Raw genomic sequence first — 27,404 nt, forward strand, 5'->3', positions numbered from 1 at the left:
TACAATTAGTACAACTCATATTCAAACCATACTTAAAGTTATTAAATTTTATTTTATTGATTCATATTACATAAAACTAAATAGTTGGTATTTACCAACTTAAAATTTGACCATAGTGAGAACAATATATTTTATCACCTTATTATTTGATTTAATATATGCACTTGCATTACAAATTTTCACACACTAACTATATAAAAATTTTGAAGTATTGCTTATAATTTGATGAATATAAGATAAATAAAAAGAATACATTTTGAAAAAGTATTAACTCAAAATTCTTTAAAAAAATGATAGGTTGTCACTTAAAAAAAACCTTCATGAATTGAGTTGGGGTTTGAAAATTTTAATATTTGACAATTTTAAAAATAAAATTAAAAAGGTTAATTTATTTATTATATTGTTTTTTGAATATTGTACATATATGAAAGAAATCTATCACTGAAAAGACTCCCAATTGGCGGGTCAGCCGTAGAAAAAAAAAAACCGCGCGCTAAGAAACCTCGACGGCTCGAGTGGCGAAGACATGGTGACACTGGTGGTGGCGACAAGCGCTGATCCTGCCTCCATCGGCCCGGCCTCTTCTCTCTTGGCTATGCCTGGCTGGCACCCCGGCCCCTCTCTCCAGGTTAATCAATTTTCAGCCTTCCATTTTTCTCTAATCTCCTTTCGGTTATCTTCTCTAGTATTGCATTTCATCCCCGATATCATTCTTCAGGATGCTGCGAGTTATACGAACAAGGAAGTGAGGCTTATAAAGCTCGACAAGCGACTCGTCGTAGAGAACCATCTGGACAAGCGTTGGGAGGAAGCCACCGGCGAGACTGTCGACGACGTCGTCTTTCTCAGCAAACATGTCGCTTCTTCTAATAGACCTGCCCTTACGATTCACCCCATAGGTCTTCATTTTTTTTCCCTTGTTCTTTTTCCCTGTTAGTATGGTGTTTTTTTCCTTAAGCTTATAAAAGTGTTTTTTAGGCACGCCGCACCTTCGTGAAGTTGAGGCTTTGACCGCTGGCGGAAAGCCGGGATGGGCTGCACCACCTAACCCACGGATTGGTCCGTGGTTTAGACTATTGAAGAACATCGCTAATTCACATAATTTAGTTCCTGAGTTTGAGGTAATTCAACGCAATACATTGTCATTGTACAATTGCATACATTATTATAGGAAATTAAGGCTTTATGATGATGATGGTATAAATGAAGCCGGCAAGAACCAGAAACTTAGTTTAGTTGGTTGATGAAACCATGTTTAAGCGGTAGCATCTATCAAGCTTGGATTTCAAATCTTAGCATCTGTAGCCCCTCTCTTATTTCTCTGACTGCAATCTTCTTTGTACTAGGAAAAAGGAAAAAAAATGTCTGGTCTCGGATAAAGAACATGGTTGAAAATGCTAAGATTGAAATCTAGACCTATTCTAAAAGTGATTTCATAAATCGAATAGGCGAAGCTTCGAATTTAGTAAATTAGAGCTCCTAGTTAAGAGTTTTTAAAAGTTTTTATTGTTTTTTTTTTTGTTTAGTCCACTGATGGACTTGGATAATTACAAATGTTGAGACTTCTGAATTACTTATAGGTGGTGCATTGCACAAGTTTTTTATTTTTTATTTTCCTTTCCTTTTTTATGTTGTTTGATCATGTTGTAGGTCACATTGGAGGCTACTCATCATGGTCCTGAAATCAATTCACCAACCATGTTCGTGGAAATTGGTAAAACCTTGCTAACTTATGTTACTCCGGTTCTTCATTTTTCTTGAAGTACTCATGTTCGACACTTTTGTTTGATACATATTCAAACAGAAGTGGTTTTGAAATTCGGATTTATACTTTCTCTTAGGTAGTACAGAAGAGTATTGGAAGAGACAGGATGCTGCACAAGCCATTGCTCTGGTGGGTATCTAAGTTGAACCAAATTGACTGCAATCAAGCATTAGAAAATGTAATGCAACTAACTTTATAAAAGTAAAATACTTGATTAAATTCTCTGTAAGAACTAATTGCTGCCTTTCTCACTTCTCAGTACTTATTGATAAGCATATTTGCAATGCTTATCATTTTTTTTTCAATATGATCGTGTCAGTACTCACTACTCGGATTTGGGTATGTGTTGGATATAGGTATGTGATCGACACAAGTATTTTCAATCATTTTAAGCTTTTCTATTCATTAGATGGGCTATATCTCTATGTTCATGTTTGAAGAAACATTGGATATGGGTGTAAGACACAAGTACTTTTAAGAAAAGAAAGAGTCGAAGTAGCATAGCTTGTTCATACTCACCATCATGAAATACATGAGCATGCATAATTGAACTTACTAGAAGAAATTTCATTTGACCTTTATATCCAGCATGTTGCAGTCATTCCATAAGGTATGCTTTTATACCTTTGCTTCTCTTCTGAATTCACTTCATTAATATAACTTTGAGCAATGCTTTCTTTTTATTTTTATTTTGACAATAGCATCTATGTTGCTCCAATTCTTCATTTTTCGTGAAGCACCCATATCTGGCCTTCATATGGAAATTTATATAGGGATATGATCTTCCAAAAACCTCCGAATACATCAAAAAACTTACAAAAAGAAAATGAGCATACCTTTAGACACACACTCATATTCAATGCTCATACCGAAATCCGAATAACATAGATAATTTGCTCGAGTTATGCACATGGGATGGTTTAGCATCAGGTAACCAAAGATTTTTGTTTATTTTGGACTGAATTTTAATAATGTGGCGTTTGAAGTTGGTATGGGAAGGACTGGGTCTTGGAGAAAGAATTGCAGTTGGAAACTGGAGCAGGTATTCTTCTGCTAGCCATTTAATTTTGTAATTTGTTTTGCATGATCTGATAGCGTTGACATTATTGTAAGAAATCTTTTTCTTTTTCTAAATTTTTCTTTATTTTTATGAGAACTGTGTATTTAGACCTATCTATAGGTCAGGTCAGACAACAATTTAGATTTTGTTTTTCCTTAAGCTCAAGCTATCTCAGAAGCCCATATCAGTATTTAAAATAATACTTTTACAATTATATTTTAATAATTTTGTTACAAACTGAAACTGTAATTAGGGTCGGGCTGCACCGGCTGAAATAAGAAAATCTCTATGGGATGGAAAACAAAAGGACCTAGTAGAAGAAGTCAAAGAACTAGAAAAATTGGAAAGTGTTTTCATTCCACCTAAATTTTGCATTAGTTTAATTTCGATTAACCACATACTCTGAAGTTCACTTGCTGTTTCTTCTGTTCATTAAAGAGTATGATGATGCAGGGACAATGATAGAAACAAAATCCTTCTTGGTATAGGTGGTGGTCACTACGTACCTAGGCATATGGATATTGTTCAGTAAGTTACTACACAAATTTTCTAGTATCACCTAATGTTGTGTAATTCAGGTCGTTCTTCTTCTTCTTCTTCTTCTTTTTTTTTTTTTCGAGGTAGAAATGACTTATTGACCTTCAATGATCCTCCATATATTTCAAAGAACTTAGAAAAAGTGAAAACACCTCTGTTGGCTTTCCCACTTGAGTCTAAGTAGCATAGTTATAACACTAGTTTTAATTTAGATTTTATTGGGCATTGTGAAGTTGTATTCATTTTTACTGTTTACTGTATGTTACTTGCATTTATAGGTGGGTGTCGGATACGGATACGTGTCCAATATGGGTATTACTCAACTTATTGTAAGTTTTTTAATATATTTGGAGAATCATATCTCCATGCCCATGTCCGAATTTGTGGCTGATACTTGACTGGTACTGAAGAGAAACTGAGCAATCAGAGCAACATAGTTGTCAAGTAGCGCTTGACGTTAAAATTCATATAGGCCATTTCGGAAACTGTTTCGTTTTTTCAATGTAACCCCTAAATGAAAAGCTCTGTAAATTATTCCGGGTTCAAAATTTTCAGGAAAGATGGTGTTTGGGTAGGCCATATGCTGCCTGGGTATTCTCTGTTGATGGAAGATCCTAGAGAAGCAAAATCACTAACAAATTCAGCTGTTGTTGGTGGAACTTGGAGGGAAACAATCAGAGTTGCATTTGAGACCACCAAATTGGCTTTCCCTGGAGGAGAAGTTCTAGCACATCTAGATCACAAGTTAGTTAATCTCTATATTACTCCGACTTTTCATATTTGTGTTATAACACATATTAGGTAAAAGAATCATAGAGGCACATGTACTACGAGTCAAATTGCATTTTTGTTAAAAATTAGATTAAAGATAAAATTAGTCTTTTTTGTTAAAAATTTCATCCATTTGTACTGTTAAAAATCGGCATATCTGACGAAATAGTTTGACTATGACACATGATGTGCCATGTGCATCCCATGCTGAGGTGCTGTCAGTTTTTAACTGTAGAAATGGATATAATTTTTAATAGGGTCAGTTTGTTCTTTGATCCAACATATAAGATTAGTTTACCCATTTTTTTAATAGATGGGATAAAATGCAATCTAACTCCTAGTATAGGGTTTACCCATATATTCATAAATGGGTATGAGGATATGGTACTCTAAAGTCCCACCAAATATGTGGAGAAAATTTGGGGAAAAAATATACTAAATACTGCTAAATTTTGGTGGATTCAGGAGTTTTAAGGGGTGGCAAAGAAATGCAATTATAAGGTTCTTAACAGAACAGAACATAAAGATTGGCAAACCGAGTGACTTCTGTCCTTGTTAATAGCTGTCTATCGCTTGTTCTTGTAACTATACATTATTGGAAGTGTGGCGACTACATCCAGGTAATCTCCTATGGAGGTTTTAACTAATTTCAGGTGACTTAGTTGAGTTCATAATTGCTGAACCCACGAGTTCTGAAAACCCCAAATAAAGGGTGACCCCAATTTGCAACTAAATTTGACTCAACGATTGCATAAATTAAAATCAGTGCGACAAATTTAAGGTTCAATGGCCAACGACCAGAAAGCAAAGGAGCGAGTCAAGGGCCCACCACCATGTGGCCAACATTCGAGGTGCTAATTTTCAGTCGCGATCCATGCCACTGGCCATGCTAAGGTAATCTTGGGTCCATCGTCAATGAATCTTTAAAATGATCCATTCACCTATCAACGCAAGGAGATGAGCAAACCAGAAGAAACCTTGATTGGCTGATCTGAAAGATATTTGGGTAATGAATTATCTAATAGTTAACCTTTGATTTGATCAGTAAAACTGAGAAACAGTTTTTTTAAGGAAAATCGTTCTATGCAAAATATCATAAATCAAATTCATAATACTGTCAATATCAAGTTCATAAGCAATAAATGTGGAAGGAGCATCTCATTTTGAATGGTTTACATATAATAAGACCATTCGAGTTAGAGAATGAGTCGCCTAATTAGCATCTTGACTAGTCCAACAGAAGGAAAAATGTTGAAATTAATCCTTCAGCATCACACAATTACTAATTAACAATACCAATTTTGACACATCATTTGACAGACGTGACAAAGCATTTGTTATTTGAAGAAATGTGATTTTGCTACCCAAAGAAAGCAGAAATTTGCTACATAAGAAATTCTGTACTATAATAAGAACAGTGAAATGAACAGTAACGACTAATAATTTCCTCTAATATCATGTATACCCCAACCTAAACATAATCTATGGTTTACAGTATCGTTTCTTCTAATATTAGTACCCATTAGTCTCAAACTTATCACCTCTTCAATTCTGTTTAGCCCCTCTTCCTCTGTCATTTGAACTGCTGTAAAACGTCTATTATTTCGTTCCTTCCGGATCCAGTAAATACAAGCATTCCATCCAAGCTTCAAAAGAATAGTTATCAATGCCTCCCTTTTAATCTCCTCATTGCCCACATCAATTCATGCTGCCAATTTCCAGCTTGCCTTTGCAAATTTGACAAAGCTGCAAAATTCCTTCCCAAATTACTTTAGAGAAACTGCAACCAAAAAACAGATAGTCCCTAGTTTCTTGATTCTCAAAGCACAATTTGCATCTTCCATCAATATTCATCCCTCTCTGAATAAACCTTGCTTTTATAGGAAGTCGATCCTGTATAGCTAGTCAAGATATCACAAAATGGGAACCAAAGCAACCTACTCTATGGAACCTTTTCACTTCTTTCCCTCATCCCATACCAGATCCTACTAGCTATTTGGGGAGATCCCAACCTCCTGATTGATCAATATATCCAGGTGCCACATCCCTGAACTTCAAAAGTTTCCTCCAATGCCAGCTTCTATTTGATTTCATTGGGATTTGCATCAAGGACTCTCCTTTTAGCACATATGTCTGAACCCAAGCAATCCACAAAGAGCCTGCTTGAGTAAGGATAAGCCATATATGCTGTAGTATATTTGCCTTCTTCCAGCTCTCCAAATCTCTCAGACCCAATCCTCCTTGATTAATCACAAGTACTTGACAATCCGATTCAATAATCACACCATCTAATCGCAATGATTTTAACCAGGAGAGAACCTCCCTGATAGCAAACACTTCAACTAAACAAGGACTATATAAAAAAGCTTTTTCAAACCCAGAGAAGCATTTAATCTCACGGCCGCGACTATCTCGGATAATAGCGACAAGCTTTACTATATTTTCTCGATCCAATCTCGAAGCATCAACATTGCATTTTAGCATCTCGGAAGGAGGAGACCGCCAACGAATTTAAAACTTAGTTGTTCATGTATTTCATATGAATTATTAGTGTATCGAAATGTAAATATATAAAAGAAAAAAAAACTTAAATATGATTATGATTCAATTACGAAACCTAAAAAGCACAAATAAAAATGCTATATTGTTGTAAGATGTTAACATATTAGGGCAAGGATCATTCATGTAAAATAGAGTTAATTGAGATTTAAAAAGAAAACAAACATTAGTAATGGTAGATGTCAGCTGGAAAACTTTGACTTACCACCAGCCCTATGCCCCTATCAGCGGCGGCATTTGGTGGTCCAGTCTCATATCTGGACATGAGACCCTTCCTAATAGCCTGGTTGATTGATGAAAATAACCCCCTAATTTAGGACTTTGTAGACAAGGCAACCTCCTTCAAGGTTGTACCTATGTGTTTGAAATACAGGTGTCCTTGAATCAATTTTGACTTTTCTTTCTATAATTTAAAATTAATGAAATATTTTTTATTATTTAATTTTAATTCCCATTGTGTCGAATTTATCCGAATTTGAAAACCTATTGTTCAAAGGCTTAATTAGTGGATAAGTTTAATTTGAAATGGTTACAATTCAAGTTTTTAGTCTTTTTTACAGGAATATTTAGAAAATGTTTGAACAATATCAAAATATTAATATTTTTAAAATTTAAAATAATATAATATAGATTTTTTTATCACACCTCATAAACAACACTTCTCACGTTATTATAATTTTAGTCATAAGGGACCCTCCAAAACTCAAACCATTACAAAGGCCAATATTGACAATGGGCCACGTCAAAACTCTCAACTAATTTTATCTCTTCTGATGTTACCATATTTTGTTAACAAATTTTGTTTGAAGTATCATTTTAAATTTATCGATATTTAAAAAATAAAAATTATAATTTATTTTAAGGCATTGAATATATGAACTAATAATTCAATATCTTTTAATAAATTCAACACTAAAAATAAAAGATTAACTTTTTAAATAAATAACGTTTTTAATAACTATTTTAATAGATTCTAAATTACGAATATATTTTCTTAATTTTTAATGTCGCTCGATCAAACAATCCAACATAATTTTTTTATTTTTATCTTTTAACCAAAATCTCTCGAAATTAAAATAAATAAAAACAAACCAACCATGACAACTTGGATATGCTTAAAAGATAGAAAGGAAAATAGAAAGGGTAGGGGATCACTCATGATCATAGTTCAGAATCTGGTGCATGACTCATATGGGGCGGTGAGACTTAGACTTCCGACCACATGCCTTTGGACCCCACCTGCGTCACCACTTTGCTACTAACCACCAGCACTACCCACCTAAATTGGGCCCTCATTTTACCATGTCATCATCAAAATTAAACCTACTAAGTATATTTGTATGGTGTTTATATATTTTTCTATTATCATAAATATGTTTTAATAATTTTTATATATTTATATATATTTTACCAGTCTCTATTTATATCATCTTTTTAATTTTTTTACCACATTGATTAAGTACAAGCTATTAAAAGTATTTTTATATAATTTTACTTATTATTTTTATTAAGTAATTGAGTCATAGGTCTGTCACATGTGTGTTGTTATTATTTGTTTGTTCTGTGTTAATATGTATTTTTTCCAGTTAGTACTAACAGATTTATTTTGCAGTAAATTAATTCCAACCTTTATTATATTAAGTCCAAAATTATATGGTTTAATCAAAGTTTGTTTGTGTTTCTAATTATATTGTGAAGGGGTTTAATATGGCAGTCAATAAAACATAAACAATGTTGTGTCGTTTGGTTTGAAAATAAGCCACGCCATGGTTAAACAAGGAAAACGGTAATGATTTCAAGGGCGGGCGGTGTTTTATTATTATATGTATGAAAATTGACGGAAGTGTACGGACAGCAAACATGGTAGTTACTTGCTATTCCCATAAATAGACTGTTGTTGTTACGAGAATGAAAGTTGGTCAGTTAGGGTGTGGGTCCCATTAAGGTAGTGAGTAGTGACCGGTTCGATGGTCCATTATGATTCTACGTGGCTATTGTTATACACCTTGGATGCTCTTAATTCCCTGGCCCATGTGTTTTTAACCTAATAAATCCATTACTTAAAAATAATTGAATTTCCTATTTTTTTATGTCATCGATGTTTTACTATTTATAAAAATTAATCGTTTTGAAATTTTTGTTGTCCATCCTAATAAATAATGTAATTTATAGGATCAGGGACGAACTTTGAGATTGAATTTTGGAGAGTTTAATTAAAATTTTTAAAAATTATTGAGATTTTAAAAAATAAGAGTCTAATTAATTTTTTAGAAAATTTTTGAGATTAATGAATTTTTTAAAAATTTAAGAGAATTTAATTAAATTTTTCTAAAAATAAAAGGTGTAATTATAATTTTAAAAATTTGATGGATCCTTCCTAAAAGCATAATATACCTTAATACTACACTCAACATTTGTTAATAATTTTTTAATCACATTAAATTTAAAATATAAATAAATAATATTACTAAATATAAACCCGATATTAGTAATTTAGGTACAGTATAATATTTAAAACTATTATTTAATAATTTAAAAACAACTATTATATAATACATTAGTGACAAACAATATTAAGAAACCATCATATATCTCTTTGATTTATTTTTTCTATTATTTCATCTCTAAAATGAAAATTTTGTTTCAATATTTTAAATAATTATTCTAATATTTAAAATAGCTTATATTTATAATTAATGTTCAAAACATGAATATTTATATTATTTATATATTTGGTGGATAAAAAATTATAGGTGTAATTGGCCCTCTTCAAAGAAACTCTTGAATGCCATCAAGAAGGTGGCTACCGAGTAGACGTGGAAAACACGAAATTTAAAATGCTGAATTGGCATGCATATATGGTGATAATATATGTGTGTGTATATATCACTTAAGCTCACCTAATGAGTTAAACGCTTTTAATTAAATTAAATTGATCATTTATTTAGTTTAATAGCAGGTGACGTAATTGTGTCATGATGTCAATCTAAGTGCGCACACTCAGCTTCTCCAACGCAAAACACATGCACGATGCTTCAAAACAAAACCTACCAATCAAATATACCCAATCAAATGCTAAAAAACCGAAATTTACTTCAATGTCTAAATTTCAATTGGTATTGAATAATCGCATTGGATATTAATTATGTTTAAAATTAAATAAAATAACATTCTTAAATAAATAAATAACACGATATTTTAGTCCACTCAACTCGTATTTTTTATATTATCAATAATATTTATATGATCGAATTAAAATTTAATAATATCTCTACCTTCAATTTAACAGACCGTTATTGCATGAATGAAACAAAGTAATTTTCACTAATAATTTTGATTAATTTAATTGACAACACATCTTAAACAATAAAAGAATATTTACAAGAACGGGGAATAATAGCTCCCTAAAGAAAAGGGAAAAAAACTCGAGAAGATCAAACGGAAACACCTTTCAAAATCACCCAAATAAAACTTAAATATTAAAAGAAAAAAATATCCAAGAAAAAAAGTCAAATTCATATATATATTAATATAACTCTTTTCAAATTTAAAAAAAAAAAAAAAAAGCTTTGGGGTTTTCTTTGAATTTTTTTTTCTCATTTTCTTTTCGTTTTTCCCAAGAGCTCTCTTTTTCTTTTCTTTTTTTCATTTTTAGTAAATGAATAACTTAAGGTGAAAAAAGAAAAAAAAAAAAAGGAAAAAGAGTGAGCAATAATTTACGGGGGATAGAGAGTTGGACGATCTTCATCAGTCCACTGATTTTGACTCCAATATGTTTGATCAACGGTGCTCGGAAGACCAAACAATCCTTGATCTTCATTCCCTTCCCAATCCAACGGCTGAAATACACTATCCAATTTAATATTCAAATTTGATTGCTCAATCTGCACCGTCTGATCAAGCAATCCCTTTGTGATTTCCTCCCCTCCCATGCTCATCGTCATTTGTTGCGGTTGCCACTGCCCTGCCCTATTTAATACAGTCCCGAAATCAAACGACAGTGTTTCATTGTTTGGTGAAGTAATCAAGCTCGTTAAACTACCAATCTCCGCAAAAATCCCGCCGTCCGATCCTTGTTCTAGCAATCCTGGCTCCAACCCTAAATTATTAGGGTTTCCATAAAACGTAGAGCAAGATGTAATTGCCGACGCCGCCTCCGTTGTGCCGACTGAAGAACTGTTATTGTTGCTGTTGCTATTATTGTTATTATTGTTCGTCACTGCCACCTTACAATTTGCTGCATTACGGCTCGAGCTCTCAGTATTAGAATGAGAATCCGCTTTACGTTGATCGCTGTTTTGGTGTTGCCGTTGTTGTTGTTGCTCCGGATGTGGCAGTGCAGATACGGCGGTGGCGGAAACGGTGGTTTCGGACGAAGGCTTGGTTTTGGAGCGTTTGGCTTTGCGGCAACCACCGCCAACGGGGACGTTACGGAGGACGCCTCCTTTTGTCCAGTAACGACGGCAGTTCTTGCAGAAATAACGTGGCTGAGAGAGGTTGTAGTTGTTGTAGTAACAGAACTTCGTGTTGAAAGAGTCGCAGCGGGGACACTTAAGTGCTTGGTGGTGTGCTCGTAACTTTCTGTCTCCTCCCCCTCCGTCGCCGCCGCCGTTAAATAAACGGCCACCTTCGATCAAGTGGATGTCTTGCATTTACCAACAATTTTCGCTCCAAAATTCAAAAAAAAAAAAAGAAGAGAGAAATTGTTAGAAGATCGGGTGAAAAAAAAAGCATAGAAGAAGTTTTTGAAGTCTGACAAATATCCATTTTCATACCTTCTAGTGACCAGATTAAATGCAATTACAGAATTAGCCCTATTTGAAAACACAATTACGAAAATAGTTGTATAGGGCCGTGAAAGTACAAGATTGACCTTAGGAAAATGAATGATGGGATTGACTGTATGGATGATGAGATCTGGAAAATGGAATTAGACAAATGTACGGATATATAGAGTGGGACAGTTGGGTAGGGACACGTGGAGGGTAGAGAAGAGGAGGGCATTGATGTCTTCACAATCAGGTGGCGTTATCGAGTTGTCGGCCACACCTCAGTTTATTTTCTGCTGGATAATCTTAGTGTTAGTACGACTGGTCTAAAGGTTTCCACGTTGCATAATGTTATTGGTTACTATTTTAGTATATTATTTTTAATAAGGTTGAGTAAACTGTTTTTTTTTTATATATTGTCTAGAATTATTTATAGTCTTTTCTTAACCCATAAATAAAAAGAGAATGTGCTTTAGTTAATTTAAACCTACTATCTTCTGTATTGATAATAATTTTATTTAATCAAATTATGACTTAATCGGTTTGAATAAACTAATTTTAAATTATAAATATTGAGAGAATGTTAGTATTATATATAATTTTTTAAAATTTTCTAGAAAAGCAGAATCCAATTGAAAATGCAGCCTTCAATTAGACCCATGCATATAAGATTATAGTCTTGAGTTTTTTTAAGGTTGCTCTTGATTAAATATTAAAACTTTTTTAACTAAGAGTATTTGACACTTTTTTTTATTTGGTATTTAAATTTTTTAGGTCTAATTTGGTACATGAACTTGATTTTTTTAATTTGGTATTTAAGTATTTTTAGACTCAAATTGGTACCTAAATTTATTAAATGTTATGCAAATTACGCAGAACACTAACAATGTTAAAATTTTGTTTGTTATTATACAAGAGGAAATTCATCTTAAAAAAAAGTATTGAGTTTTACTTTAATTAATATTAAATAAGAAAAAATATTTTTAAAATCCCAAACTAAAATAAATTCATTGTTTTCAATTAATAAAATAATTAATTAATTAAAATTAAAAGTAATTGAACATATAAAATATTAAAAAATATCATATCTTGATTATTTTTGTTATCTCATAAAAAATAACATTGTTAGTATATTGGAGTAATTTGTAAAACGTTTGACAAGTACCAAATCGAACAAAAAAAGATTAGGTACTAAATTAGAAAAAGTATCAAATTTAGGTACTAAATTAAAAAATTATCAAATTTAAATATTAAATTAAACAAAAAATATTTAAATATCAAATTAGAAAAAAATCAAGTTCAAATACTAAATAATATTAAAAGCAGACCAGTATTAGTTCATATGACAACTTAAATGCTATCGAAATCAATATACAATTACTTCAAATTTAAAATTTGTAGGATTATATTTAATTTAAGCATTGAATGAGTGCATATATATATATATATATATATTAAAAATAAAAATTATTTAAATACCAATATTTATATATTTTATGGTACTACCCATTCAGATGAAATTATAAACAACTGATACGTTGAAAATTTTTAGAAATCAAATAAAATAGATTGCAACCGATTTAACGCTCACCTCCATGGCCGAAATAATGGACGAGATGACCAAAAATTTGGCAAACTCTAAATTGTAATTTTTTCACTGGGGGAGGGCGGGGGAGGGGTGGGTGAACCCTAAATAGTTGAAGGAAGGAGGGTACCAATGAAAGTGGGCTAAAATGAATGGCTGCCAGTAGTGTTTTTTCTTTAAACTCGAAGGGATCCAAGCAAAGTGGTTGACCTAATCATGTAATCATCATTCCACTTTGTATGGCAATCCATTTTTCTTTGACGTATTTAACTTGCATCACGATACGTGATTTTAATTAGGAACATGTCAAATATAATTATAATAATCACATATTGTAATTATTTATTTAGACTTTATTTTCAAATAATATAAAAAATAAAATTAATAATTAAAATAACATATTTATTAGATTATTTACCAGTTACTACATAATATATTTACGACACTAAATTAAAATGTGATAACTTAAAATATTCAGGGACATGAAAGAGTATCCCTTTGACACCAAACTTTAAATAAAACTAATTACCTTATAAATCCTCCTTATTTATTACTTTCTTCCTACGCCCCGTCAACTCACTCAACAATTATCAATTCCATTAGCCACTTCATCTTCCAATAAAACTGCAACGTTATAGAGAAAAGAGTGGAGTTTACAGTGACATAACTTCAGTTTATTAGTAACATCATACACCAGCAATCTCCCCCTGGCTCCACGATAGTAAGCTGGAAGAACATGAAATCCATCAGCAAAGTCAAGCATCAAGCTTAAATGTACCTCTTGTAATAGAATGAAAACAAAACAAAAACAAAAGCTTGTTAGCAAGTAAGAACGCCTTCGGCAGGCTCGGTTCACGTACGTTTGCCTAGTGTGCAGTGCAGCATGTGGATGTAAACGGCGATGGACTTATCAAATAGGCTGAATTTAACAAGCCTTGTTAAATATATTTTGAAGCGTACGTGATTACAAATTCAACGGAGATATCCGCCATAGCTGTTTCTTCCCTTAAGCGCTCGAAGTTAATCTTAACTTGTGTTTCTTTTGGGGTTTTTAGATGTTTTTTTTCTGGTGTGTTACTGATAATGTAGTTCAATTACGAAAACGAAAGCTGAAAAAAGGAAAAACCAAAACAATAGAACAGGTTTCTAAATTATCTGTTTAGACCCCAAAATTCTTAGTTTTGGGCCGTCAATTGCTATCATGTTCTGGGCTTTTATTTTATTTGAATAAACTCTACAATTAATCATTTAATTATTAACATTTTTCTGTTTTAGTCTTACGAACTACAAATTTTTTTAATTTCGTCACCAACATTGTCATTCTTTTTATTTTGGTCACCCTCTTTTAAATTGTTAACAAAAATTTCCAAATTTTGTTTAAATTTTTTATAATTTCAAGAGTTTTTAGAAATTTATATTATAAGTTTTAATATTTTTGTAAGTTTATATCAATTTTAATATATTTATTTTAATAAATTTTATAAAATATAATATTAAACCAAAAACTATCACGTGTTACAATCTAATTAGTCCGTCAATTGAATTTAACTACCAACATTGTTAAAGACAAAAATTGTTAATGGATGGGCTTGATTTCTTTGGTTAACAACAATAGCTTAATTAGGTGCGAATTTAGTGGAGGGGCTTAATTGGTTTTTCGTTTTTTTTTCTCGAGGGCCCAATTTTAAAAAATGCCACATCTTCATTTTTTTAGACGATTTAACGAATGGTTGACCAAAACAAAATCACACGACAATATTACGACAAAATTGAAAGTTTTTGTATTTCAATGACTAAACCAAAAATATGCTAATTGTTGGGCAACTAATTATATAGTTTACATTAATAAAAAACTTATAAATATATTCATCTCATTTATTCTTCACCCAATAACTTTGATGATGGAAAATTTAAAAATTCGTCGAAAAACTCATCCAAACTTAATTTTCAACGACAAAGCCAAATTCTAGCAAGCTTCTCTTCTGATTTTAAGCCTAGACTCCTATTCTTTTCTCATCTCTATTCAAAAACCCATGTATTTAAAAATAACTTCCTTTACTCTTTTCTATATACATTGCATAAAATTGTTAATGTTGGGTAAACCTTTACAATGTAAAAAAAAAGATAAAACATAAAATCTATATATTGAGAAGAAATTATAGAAAAAAATGGTGAGTGAATTGCGAAGAAAAGTTATTTAACAATTAAAAAAATGTATTAAAAGAGAGGAGGGAGAGAGTGTAAAGAATTCTGAAAAGTTTTAGTTTAATTTAATTTAATTTAATTATATTTAAAAGTGTCATGTGTCGCGAAATAATTCTCTAATAAATTTTTTTAACGGTTTGGAGTAATTTAGATAATAGAGTATAGTCAAGGTAGCACTTGTGACTTAAAAAAAAGTTTAGGTACTTAGAGAAAATAGTACTGTAACAGCTTAATTTTCAATGGTGTCGGAACAGTGATTCGAGATCACTAAATCAGATAAATGAGTAGGAAATATTATTAATTTAGTGAGTATAAGTTAAATGTGAAGTTAGGAAAAATTTTGAAATAGTGAAATGTACAAAAATATATATATATTAAAATAATTAGAATTGAAAGCGAGGTATCGAGACCTCGGAATTTTAAATCGAGCCATAAATATTTTTATAAATATTTATGGAGTGTTAATAAGTTAGTATTAAAGTTTAGTCAAGAAATTTTAAAATCTTGATAGCTAATTGAACAAAAGGACTAAATTGTATAAAATGCAAAATTGTGGGAAATGATTAAATAGCTAAAATGATAAAAGAAAGAGGGTTTAAAAGGAAAATAGACCCAAGGTCTATTTGGGCTGGACGGCAAGAGCATGAAATCACCAAGAAAATAAGGGCAAAATTGGAAAATTGCAAAATTTACTTAATAAAATTAGGATTAAAGTGGAATTATCTAGATTTCTCTTTATTTTTCTGCATTCTCATCAGCAAAGACACCATGGAAGAGTTCCCTTAAGCTGGTTTTTCATATTTTTACTGCAAGTAAGTTCAATTCTTGATTATTTCTTGAAATTTTTGTGTTTTTGTGACTTTTACAACTAGGTCCATTTGTTGAATTCATTAGTTCTTGATTCTATGAAAGAAATTGAAAGTTTCTATGAATATGTGCTGGAAGTATATGATGATTTGACATAGAATTAGAGCTTTAAATTGTTTATATGCGGATTTTATTGAAAGAATTGAATAGAAAGTGAATGTTTGGGACCTAAATTGTAAAAGAGTTTGAAGTTAGAGATTTATGTGGAAATTCTGAATTTCAATAGTTATGAAATAACTTATAATGTCTAGGAAAAGTATTAATTGAGAAAATTAGTTTAATTGAGGGGTTAATTAAGTAAGGACTGAATTGTATGAACTGTGAAATTTGGGGCAAAATGAAAATCAACATTTTGCACTAAAACAGTTTTGGACAGCAGCAATAGTCTAACTTTGAAAAATCTCCAAAAATTGTAGAAATCTAATTATAGGATGAATAAAATATGAAATTAAAGCTTATTGAGTCTAGTTTCTTAAGAAGAAACGGTGTAAGCAATGGAATTGTAAATCATGACATATAATAAGTTTTGTTAGACAATATCAGAATGATTTCGGGTTCCCCTGTTCTGACTTTGGAAAATCATAAAAAATTGGATAAAAATAATTAAGGGATTAAATTTATATGTTTAAAATCCTTAAAGAGTCTATTTTCAATAGAAATAAGCGGGAACATCATCCGAATCTCGTACGATGAGATAATTAATTCTTAGTGAAGAAGGGTCGGAACTATCAGACAGCAGAACATGGGCAACTTTAAAGAATAAACTGTACTTATTGGCTAAACCAAAAATTCTTAAAATTTTATGATAATAATATAAGTAAGTCTAGTTTCAGGGAAAATTAGCGGGTCTTAATTTCGAGTTCTGTAACTTAAGATATAAATAATTTAGTGACTATGACGCGAATGAACAGTTTTGAATATACATAAGTAAATGGTGAAATTATTGATAATGTTACTTGTTGCATGTTATATAAATTAAGGATGTGGAATGGAGAGGAGGAGGAGAAAAATATGTATGAATATTTAGCTAGCATGGCTAATTTGTATGTTTTAGGCTCATGGACTAAATTGAATAAAAGTAAAATTTTATGGGCAATTTTGTAAAAAAATGTTAGAAATGACCAATTTGCATGAAATGGATTATTTTATTATTTAAATTACAAAATTGAATGAAATTATTAATTTAGCTCAAGATCAGGGAAAAACATGTTTTAAGGATTAAATTAAAAAGTGTTGAAATTATGGAAAATTCTGACATTTTATAGGATTCATAGGTTTGTTATCAAATTGTGTGAGAATAACGGCTGGAAATAAGGATTAAATTGCAATAATTTTATTTTATTTTAACCTAAGGATGGAATCGTCATTAATTAAAAGTTTAGGGGTAAAATGATAATTTTGTTTAGAGCATTAGTTGAATGTATTATAACATGAAATAAATGAAAATGACGATCAATTTTCTTTATAAAGATCCGGATGACTTGAATACGAGACTTGAAGGTGGAAAAGAAAAGATATCGGATTAATGAAATATCTGATAAATGAATCGATAACTCCGGTTGTAACGGCCTAATTTTCAGTGGTGTCGGAAACGGTGATTTGAGATCACTAAATCCGACAAATAAGATTGAACAAGATAGTAATTTAATATTTATGAGTCAAGTAAGAATTTAGAAGAATTTGTGAAATGGTGAAATTAGTGAATTAAAAGAATTTATTAGGTCAAACGGGTCAAAAACGAGGTATCGAGACCTCGAATTTGAAAATCAAGCTATAAATATTTTTATAAATATTTATGAAGTTTCATTTAGCTAGTATTAAAGTTTGGTTGAGAAATTTTAACGATTAGGTAGTCAATTAAATAAAAAGGACTAAATTGTAATAAAAATAAATTTTGCTAAAAGGATTAAATAGCTCAAGTGTTAAAAGAAGGAAGATTTAAAGGGAAATTAAGCCTAAAAGTGAATAGGCTGGACGGCAAAGGCAAGAAAATCAGCAGAAAGATAAGGGAAATAAGGGCAAAATTGGAAATTTTATAATTTTAACATATAAAATAAAGATAAAATTGAAGAATCTAGAGATCTCTTCATATTTTATCAGACAAAACGCCATAGAGGGTCTGGAGAAAGCTGGTCTTTCATATTTTACATCATGTAAGTTTAATTCTTGCTTTTTCTTGATAATTTTTATGTTTTTGTGACTTTTACAACTAGGTCCACTTGTAGAATTCATTAGTTTTTGATTTTATGGGTGAAATTGGAAGTTACCCTGGATGGATAAGGGAATTTTATGATGAATTATTATGAAATTTAAGTTCTAATTTCATATTAAGGTGGTTTTATTAAGTGATTTTGATGGGAAATGATATTTAGGACCTAATTGTGAAAAAGTTGTGAATTGAAGGTTTCTGTTGAAATTCAGAACATAAAAGGTTTTGAAATAGTTTATAATGATAAAATAAAGAGTTAATTGAGAAAAATTAGTTCAATTGATGGGTGAATTGAGCAGGGACTAAATTGTGAAAACTGTAAATTTTGGGGTAAAAGTGCAATTTCGAAATTTGAACAGCATAAATTGTGAAGTGAAATAGAATTGAAATGGATGCTAATGAAGGAATGATTTTATAATTATAGATCAAGAAAACAAACTGAATCGTGGAAAGGAGAAAATTCAAGAATAGTCCCTGAATTTCTACGACTTTTGCAAATTAGTCCAGGTAAGTTCATATGGCAAAGTTCAATGTTTTGATATGAAAATATTATGATTGTTAAAGTATTTTATTGTTGATGAATACTATCAATTTGCATTAACTAATGAATAATGTGTAACTAAAAGTACAAATTAGTAGGAACAATGGATTTGAGTGCTTCTATTCTGTGACCCTGATGAATTGACGAAAAATATGTGATAAGTGCGCCCGTTTAAGACCATAGCTGGGCTATGGCATCGGTGCAATGTGATAATGTGACTCCGTATAAGACCATAGCTGGGCTATGGCATCGGTATAATGTGATAATGTGATTAGTATAAGACCATATGCAGGATATGGCTTCGGTATGATATGTGAACCGTGTAAGACCATGGCAAGGCTATGGCTTCGGTGTGTGATGCGTAACAATGTGAAAGTCCATAGTTTACTATGGCAATGTAATAATGAAGCACTCAATTCCCTTATTGTTCCCTAATTTGACAATGAAGTAAATGAGAAATGGGCCTAAGGGAGTTAAATTGTGAGTTGCCATATGGAAATTATTCCAATGAGTTATTAATGAAATTGTGATTTGGAGGATGAAATAGTTAAACTAATAGATATATGATTTGTGTTTTTATGCCTATGAGCTTACTAAGCTTCAATAAGCTTACTTGTGTGTGTTTAATATTTTTATGTAGATTGACTTGAAGTGAAGTGGGTAGATCGGATCAACACAACAGGGCACACTATTCAGATCAATTCTGGTAGTTTTTGTTTTATGTTTAAAGATTTATATGGCATGTATAGAGTTTGAATGAATTGAAGTAAAATGTTATAAACTAGTTAACAATATTTGTAATAAAACAGTTTTTGGTAAGTAGCAGTAGTTTGACTTGAAAAATCACTAAAATAGTAGAAATGGAATTAAATAATGAATAAGTTATGGAATCGAATCTTGATGAGTCTATTTTCATATGGAAGAAGCAAAACAGGTATATGAGCTATATTTTATGAGATGTTTAAATTTTTGTGAAACAGGGCCAGACCGATTTCTGGATCCCTGTTATGACTTTGGAAATTCACCATAAATTTTACAAAGATAATTAGAAGTCATACTTTATATGTACAGATTCCTTATTGAGTCTAGTTTTATTAGAAACAAACGGCATAGTCATTGAAGCTCTGTACAGAGAGATATCTGATTCGTAATACACAAAGGTCAGAGTAGTTAAACCCTGAAACAGGGAGATTTTAACTAATAAACTGTATTAATTGGCTTGACCAAAATTCTAGAAAAAATTGGTAAGTAGATATATGAGTATAAATTCAGGAAAATTTACGGATTTGGATTTCGAGTTTTATAACTCGAGATATGAATTATTTAGCAACTATGACGCAGTTGGACAGCTTGTCTGAAAAGTATGATATCAATTATCTAAATTTGGTTAAGTGCTCAAATAAGTTTAGTAGTGCCTTGTACTCGACTCGCAGCGGTCTCGGGTAAGGCGTTACATTTATTGGTATCGAGCTTGGTTTAGCGATTCTCGGAATATGTATGATGTGAAAAGTATCTAGAATTACATGCCATATAAATCGTGATAGTGTCTTTGTGTATGATCCGATCTAATCCTTGTTTTTATTATAGATTATCTTGATTTGAAAAGATGTCGGATAGACCAGAACAAACTGAGCAAGAAGAAGTTAATAGCGAGTACAAACCTCGAACAAGGAACAAATAGTGAAGCTCGATTTCATTGATGCGAGAACAAGAACTCAAAATATGATTTATGGATTCATGAATCGGTGGTATAATGAGAATGTGCGAGAAAGAAATCGACTCATAACCTCCTCCCCTATCTCAACATCTGTAGTACCCCGGTTGCTCCTCCACCTCCTCCGACAACTGAATCGCAAGCGTTCTCCATTTGAAAAGCTCGAGAAAACATGGGAAATTTGAAGAATTTGGGGAAGAACAGATGATGACCCGTTAAAAGTGAATATTGGTTACAAAGTATAATGAGGGTTTTAAGCAAATGGCGTGCTCACCAAATGATTACTTAATATGTGCCGTGTCATTATTGAAAGAAGAAGCTTATAACGGTGGGAAACAATAGAAGGCGTAGTGCAAATTTGAGAAGATCACTTGGGAATTTTTCAAAATGAATTTAAGAAGAAATATGTCGGTAGAAGATATCGGATAAGAAGAAAGAGAATTTCTCGACTTTGACGAGGAAACAAGTCGGTGGCTGAATATGAAAGAGAATTTGTTTATCGAGCAAATATGCTCGAGATATAGTACCCTTGAAGAAGAAATGTGTATCGATTTGAAGAAGGGCTTAATGATGAGATTAAAATGATGATAGGGGCATTGAAATACGAGAATTTGTTGTTCTATCGGATCGTGCTCGAAGCTTGAAGAAGTATATAATAAAAGATGCAACGAGATAGAAGAAGTAAAGAATCTTTCAAAAGAAGTGCATCTAAGTCATTTTCGACTTTACCGGTGAAGAAATCTAAAGAGGAATTGATCGAGCCACTTGATCTGGGAAGATCGAGGAAAAAGTAGGCCAAGACAATCGATTACAAAGCATCCGCGGACCTCTTGTTAGTGTGGGTAGTGTACAAAATACCCAAAGGCCTAAGTGTCAACATTGTGGAAGAAGTCACCCGGTGAATGTAGAAGTAAGTTAGGGGCTTGTTATAAATGTGGGGCCCTTGATCACTTTATTCGTGATTGTCCCCAATTACAAGTAGAAGAAGTGGAGCAGAGGAGAAAGCAGAAAATTCTTCCTCAAAAGGAAGACGCCTGGTCGAGAAGCGATCTCTGAGGGCTACTCGTTCGGGTATGAAAGATACTACTAGCCGATCGAAGTTAGGGCTCCTGCTCGTACTTATGCCATTCGAGCGAGAGAAGAAGCAAGCGACTCAGGATGTAATTGCTGGTACTTTCTATCTTTATGATGTTCTGTGTATGCTTTAATAGACCACGGGTCTACTCATTCGTATATTTGCACTATGTTAGCATCTGAAAAGAATTTATTTGTTGAGCCTACTGATTATGATGTACAAGTTACAAATCCGTTAGGTCAAAGTGTGGTAGTTAATTTAATATGTCATAACCATCCTTTGAAAGTTAAGGTTGTGATTTCCCCCGATTTGATCTTGCTACCCTTTCGTGAATTTGATATTATCTTAGGCATGGACTGGTTAATGAAACATGACGCGGTAGTGAATTGTCGAGAAAAACGAATTAGCTTGAAATGTCAAACAGGAGATATTATTTTGGTTGAGTCTGGAAATTTGGATGACATGGTTAGAATGATTTCCTTTATGTCGGCTCAGAAATTGTTGCGTAAAGGAAATGAGGCTTATTTAGCCTATATTCTTGATACTCGAAGTTCTATATCAAAGTTAGAGCAACTATCTGTTGTAAATGAATTCATGGATGTATTTCTGAAGAATTACGGGTTTACCACCGATAGAAGTTGAGTTCGTGATAGATGTGCTTAGGGAGCACTCCCATATCGGTGACACCGTATAGAATGGTTCCAGCAAATTAAGAGAGTTAAAAGCGCGATTGCAAGAAGCATTAGACAAAGGGTTTATCGAACCGAGTATGTCACCATGGGGTGCACCTGTCTTATTTGTGAAAAAGAAGGATGGTTCATTGAGGTCGTGCATAGATTACTGAAATTGAATAAGGTAACGATTAAAATAAATATCCTTTGCCTCGTATTGATGATTTATTCGATCGACTTAAGGATGCTACTGATGTTTTCAAAAATTGATCTCAGATCTGGGTATTATCGATTAAAGGTAAAGGAATGTGATGTCTTGAAAATGACTTTTAGAACTTCGGTATGGTCATTATGAGTTCTTAGTTATGCCATTTGGTTTGACAAATGCTCCTGCTTTGCTTTATGGATTTAATGAATCGAATTTTCCAGTCTTACCGGATAGATTTGTGGTTGTGTTTATTGACGATATCTTGATCTATTCAAAGACGAATCCGAGCATGCTCAAGACTTGAGAATTGTACTACGAGATATTAAGGAAAAACAGTTATATGCAAAATTTAACAAATGTGAATTTTGGCTTCATGAAGTAGGATTCTTGGGTCACATTGTGTCGAGTTGATGGTATACGGGTAGATCCGAGTAAGGTGTCGTGGTGATTAATTGGAAAACTCCAAAGAATGTTACGGAAGTGCGAAGTTTCCTTGGATTAGTGGTTACTATCGTCGATTTGTGAAAGATTTTTCACCGATTGCTTCACCGATAACTAAATTATTACGGAAGAATGTTGAGTTTGTATGGTGCGATGAGTGCCAGCGAAGTTTTGATCAATTAAAGAAAATGTTGACAGAGGCTCGGTGTTAACTCGGCTGAATCGGTGTGCCATATGTAGTATATAGTGATCGTCTCGAATGGTTTAGGTTGTGTATTGATGCGATCGGGAAAAGTTGTAGCATATGCTTCTCGACAGTTGAAACCACATGAGAGGAACTACCTACACATGATCTTGAATTAGCGCCATAGTATTTGCTTTAAAAATTTGGAGACACTACCTATATGGAGAGAAATGTTATGTGTATCTGAGACCATAAAAGTTTGAAATATTTAATGTCGCAGAAAGAGTGAATTTGAGATGAGGCGATGGTTAGAGTCTTTGAAAGATTACGATCTTATTATTGATTATCATCCGGGTAAGGCAAATGTAGTGGCGAGATGCACTTAGTCGGAAATCATCATTATTTGCTCTTGAGCGTTAAATGCTCATTTGTGCATTAATGAAAATGGTTCTATATTAGTGAATTAAAGACAAAACCAGTATTCTTTCAACGAATTCGGGAATTGCAAGATGAAGATCCGAAGTTGGTGTTGAAACGACAAATGGTTCGGGATAATTTGAACTTAGATTACTCCATTGATAATAGTGGTATGTTATACCATCGTAATAGAATTTGTGTCCCAAATAATCTAGAATTGAAGAAGGATATCTTATCAGAGGCTCATAGTAGTATGTACTCGATTCATCCGGTAGTACAAAGATGTATTGTGATTTGAAAAAATGTATTGGTGGCTGGTATGAAGCGGAAATTTGTGAATTTGTGGCAAAATGTTTAATCATCAACAGTAAAAGTTGAACATCAAGTGCCTACTGGTTTGTTACAACCCGTAATGATTCCGAATGGAAGTGGGAACATGTGACGATGGATTTTGTATCTGGATTGCCGGTGACTCAGAAGAAAAAGATTCGATTTGGGTGATAGTAGATGATTCACTAAATCGGCGCATTTTATTCCGGTCGAGCAGATTTTTCACTTGATAAGTTAGCGGAATTATATGTGTCGAAATTGTGAGATTACATGGGGTGCCGACATCAATTATTTCGATCGAGATCCGAGGTTTACTTGAGATTTTGGAATAAACTACAGGAAGCTTTAGGTACTAAGTTAAAATTTAGTACTGACTTTTCACCCTCGAACGGATGGACAATCGAGCGAGTGATTGATTTTAGAAGATATGTTAAGGTCTTTGTATACTCGAGTTCGATGGCAAATTTGGAAAGGTACTTACCTTTATTGAATTTGCTTATAATAACAGTTATCAAACTAGTATCAAAATGGCACCGTTTGAAGCTCAGTATGGAAGGAAGTGCGAGAACCCGTTGTATTGGTCGAATTAAGTGAATCGAAATTAGTCGAGTGGATTTAATTCGGAAGCAAGAGAAAGTTGATTATTCGAGAAAGTTTGAAAGTCGCTTCGATCGTCAAAAGTCGTATCTGATTTGAAAAGAAGAGATATAGAGTTCATGTGGGTGATCGTGTGTTCTTGAAAGTTTCTCCGTGGAAGAAAATTTTACGGTTTGGTAGAAAAGGAAAGCTTAGTCCACGATTTATCGGACCATACGAAATCATTGAGAGGATCGGTCCGGTAGCTTATAGATTGGCCTTGCCTCCAGAACTTGAAAAGATCCATAATGTATTTCATGTATCTATGTTGAGACGATATAGATCAGACCCTTCACATGTAATTCCTCATACTGAGATAGAGCTACAATCAGATATGACTTATTCGGAGGAACCAGTGAAAATATTAGCTCGGGAAGTTAAAGAACTACGGAATAAACGAGTACCGTTAGTAAAAGTGTTATGGCATCGACATGGATTGGAGGAGGCAACTTGGGAAACGGAAGAATCTATGAGATCACAATATCGCATTTATTTTCGGTATGAAATTTCGAGGACGAAATTTCTAAGAGGAGAGTTGTAACGACCTAATTTTCGATTGGTGTCGGAAAGCGGTGATTTGAGATCACTAAATCCGACAAATAAGATTGAACAAGATAGTAATTTAATATTTATGAGTCAAGTAAGAATTTAGAAGAATTTGTGAAATGGTGAAATTAGTGAATTAAAAGAATTTATTAGGTCAAGCGGGTCAAAAACGAGGTATCGAGACCTCGAATTTGAAAATCAAGCTATAAATATTTTTATAAATATTTATGAAGTTTCATTTAGCTAGTATTAAAGTTTGGTTGAGAAATTTTAACGATTAGGTAGTCAATTAAATAAAAGGACTAAATTGTAATAAAAATAAATTTTGCTAAAAGGATTAAATAGCTCAAGTGTTAAAAGAAGGAAGATTTAAAGGAAATTAAGCCTAAAAGTGAATAGGCTGGACGGCAAAGGCAAGAAAATCAGCAGAAAGATAAGGGAAATAAGGGCAAAATTGGAAATTTTATAATTTTAACATATAAAATAAAGATAAAATTGAAGAATCTAGAGATCTCTTCATATTTTATCAGACAAAACGCCATAGAGGGTCTGGAGAAAGCTGGTCTTTCATATTTTACATCATGTAAGTTTAATTCTTGCTTTTCTTGATAATTTTTATGTTTTTGTGACTTTTACAACTAGGTCCACTTGTAGAATTCATTAGTTTTTGATTTTATGGGTGAAATTGGAAGTTACCCTGGATGGATAAGGGAATTTTATGATGAATTATTATGAAATTTAAGTTCTAATTTCATATTAAGGTGGTTTTATTAAGTGATTTTGATGGGAAATGATATTTAGGACCTAATTGTGAAAAAGTTGTGAATTGAAGGTTTCTGTTGAAATTCAGAACATAAAAGGTTTTGAAATAGTTTATAATGATAAAATAAAGAGTTAATTGAGAAAAATTAGTTCAATTGATGGGTGAATTGAGCAGGGACTAAATTGTGAAAACTGTAAATTTTGGGGTAAAAGTGCAATTTCGAAATTTGAACAGCATAAATTGTGAAGTGAAATAGAATTGAAATGGATGCTAATGAAGGAATGATTTTATAATTATAGATCAAGAAAACAAACTGAATCGTGGAAAGGAGAAAATTCAAGAATAGTCCACAATTTCTCGACTTTTGCAAATTAGTCCAGGTAAGTTCATATGGCAAAGTTCAATGTTTTGATATGAAAATATTATGATTGTTAAAGTATTTTATTGTTGATGAATACTATCAATTTGCATTAACTAATGAATAATGTGTAACTAAAAGTACAAATTAGTAGGAACAATGGATTTGAGTGCTTCTATTCTGTGACCCTGATGAATTGACGAAAAATATGTGATAAGTGCGCCCGTTTAAGACCATAGCTGGGCTATGGCATCGGTGCAATGTGATAATGTGACTCCGTATAAGACCATAGCTGGGCTATGGCATCGGTATAATGTGATAATGTGATTAGTATAAGACCATATGCAGGATATGGCTTCGGTATGATATGTGAACCGTGTAAGACCATGGCAAGGCTATGGCTTCGTGTGTGATGCGTAACAATGTGAAAGTCCATAGTTTACTATGGCAATGTAATAATGAAGCACTCAATTCCTTATTGTTCCCTAATTTGACAATGAAGTAAATGAGAAATGGGCCTAAGGGAGTTAAATTGTGAGTTGCCATATGGAAATTATTCCAATGAGTTATTAATGAAATTGTGATTTGGAGGATGAAATAGTTAAACTAATAGATATATGATTTGTGTTTTTATGCCTATGAGCTTACTAAGCTTCAATAAGCTTACTTGTGTGTGTTTAATATTTTTATGTAGATTGACTTGAAGTGAAGTGGGTAGATCGGATCAACACAACAGGGCACACTATTCAGATCAATTCTGGTAGTTTTTGTTTTATGTTTAAAGATTTATATGGCATGTATAGAGTTTGAATGAATTGAAGTAAAAATGTTATAAACTAGTTAACAATATTTGTAATAAAACAGTTTTTGGTAAGTAGCAGTAGTTTGACTTCGAAAAATCACTAAAAATAGTAGAAATGGAATTAAATAATGAATAAGTTATGGAATCGAATCTTGATGAGTCTATTTTCATATGGAAGAAGCAAAACAGGTATATGAGCTATATTTTATGAGATGTTTAAATTTTTGTGAAACAGGGCCAGACCGATTTCTGGATCCCCTGTTATGACTTTGGAAATTCACCATAAATTTTACAAAGATAATTAGAAGTCATACTTTATATGTACAGATTCCTTATTGAGTCTAGTTTTATTAGAAACAAACGGCATAGTCATTGAAGCTCTGTACAGAGA

At 32.3% G+C, this 27,404-nt stretch overlaps 2 protein-coding genes and 1 long non-coding RNA gene across 4 annotated transcripts; 2 read left to right on the plus strand and 1 right to left on the minus strand.

Moving 5' to 3' along the window:
- The first annotated feature begins 422 nt into the window (after positions 1-422).
- LOC108467322 (D-aminoacyl-tRNA deacylase-like) lies at positions 423-4,867 on the plus strand. Of its 2 annotated transcripts, XM_017767946.2 has the most exons (9): positions 423-628; positions 719-899; positions 979-1,121; positions 1,651-1,714; positions 1,842-1,894; positions 2,752-2,807; positions 3,279-3,353; positions 3,918-4,106; positions 4,599-4,867. In XM_017767946.2, exons 1-9 carry the CDS (start codon positions 527-529, stop codon positions 4,690-4,692), a joined length of 957 nt encoding a protein of 318 aa, XP_017623435.1. In that variant the 5' UTR covers positions 423-526; the 3' UTR covers positions 4,693-4,867. The 2 variants fall into 2 exon arrangements, with proteins under 2 accessions (XP_017623435.1, XP_052877697.1); XM_053021737.1 differs by lacking the exon at positions 3,279-3,353.
- A 5,143-nt stretch (positions 4,868-10,010) lies between these two features.
- On the minus strand, positions 10,011-11,632 carry LOC108466644 (dof zinc finger protein DOF5.4-like). Its single transcript, XM_017767028.2, has one exon. It carries the CDS (start codon positions 11,342-11,344, stop codon positions 10,409-10,411), a length of 936 nt encoding a protein of 311 aa, XP_017622517.1. The 5' UTR covers positions 11,345-11,632; the 3' UTR covers positions 10,011-10,408.
- Positions 11,633-18,191: 6,559 nt separating this feature from the next.
- On the plus strand, positions 18,192-19,676 carry LOC128283750 (uncharacterized). The gene is made up of 3 exons (XR_008274160.1): positions 18,192-18,271; positions 18,752-18,834; positions 19,509-19,676. It is a non-coding gene; the product is annotated as an uncharacterized LOC128283750 (long non-coding RNA).
- The last annotated feature ends 7,728 nt before the right edge of the window (positions 19,677-27,404 follow it).

Source organism: Gossypium arboreum, chromosome 11 (assembly GCF_025698485.1).
Source record: "Gossypium arboreum isolate Shixiya-1 chromosome 11, ASM2569848v2, whole genome shotgun sequence".
Lineage (NCBI taxonomy): Eukaryota > Viridiplantae > Streptophyta > Magnoliopsida > Malvales > Malvaceae > Gossypium > Gossypium arboreum.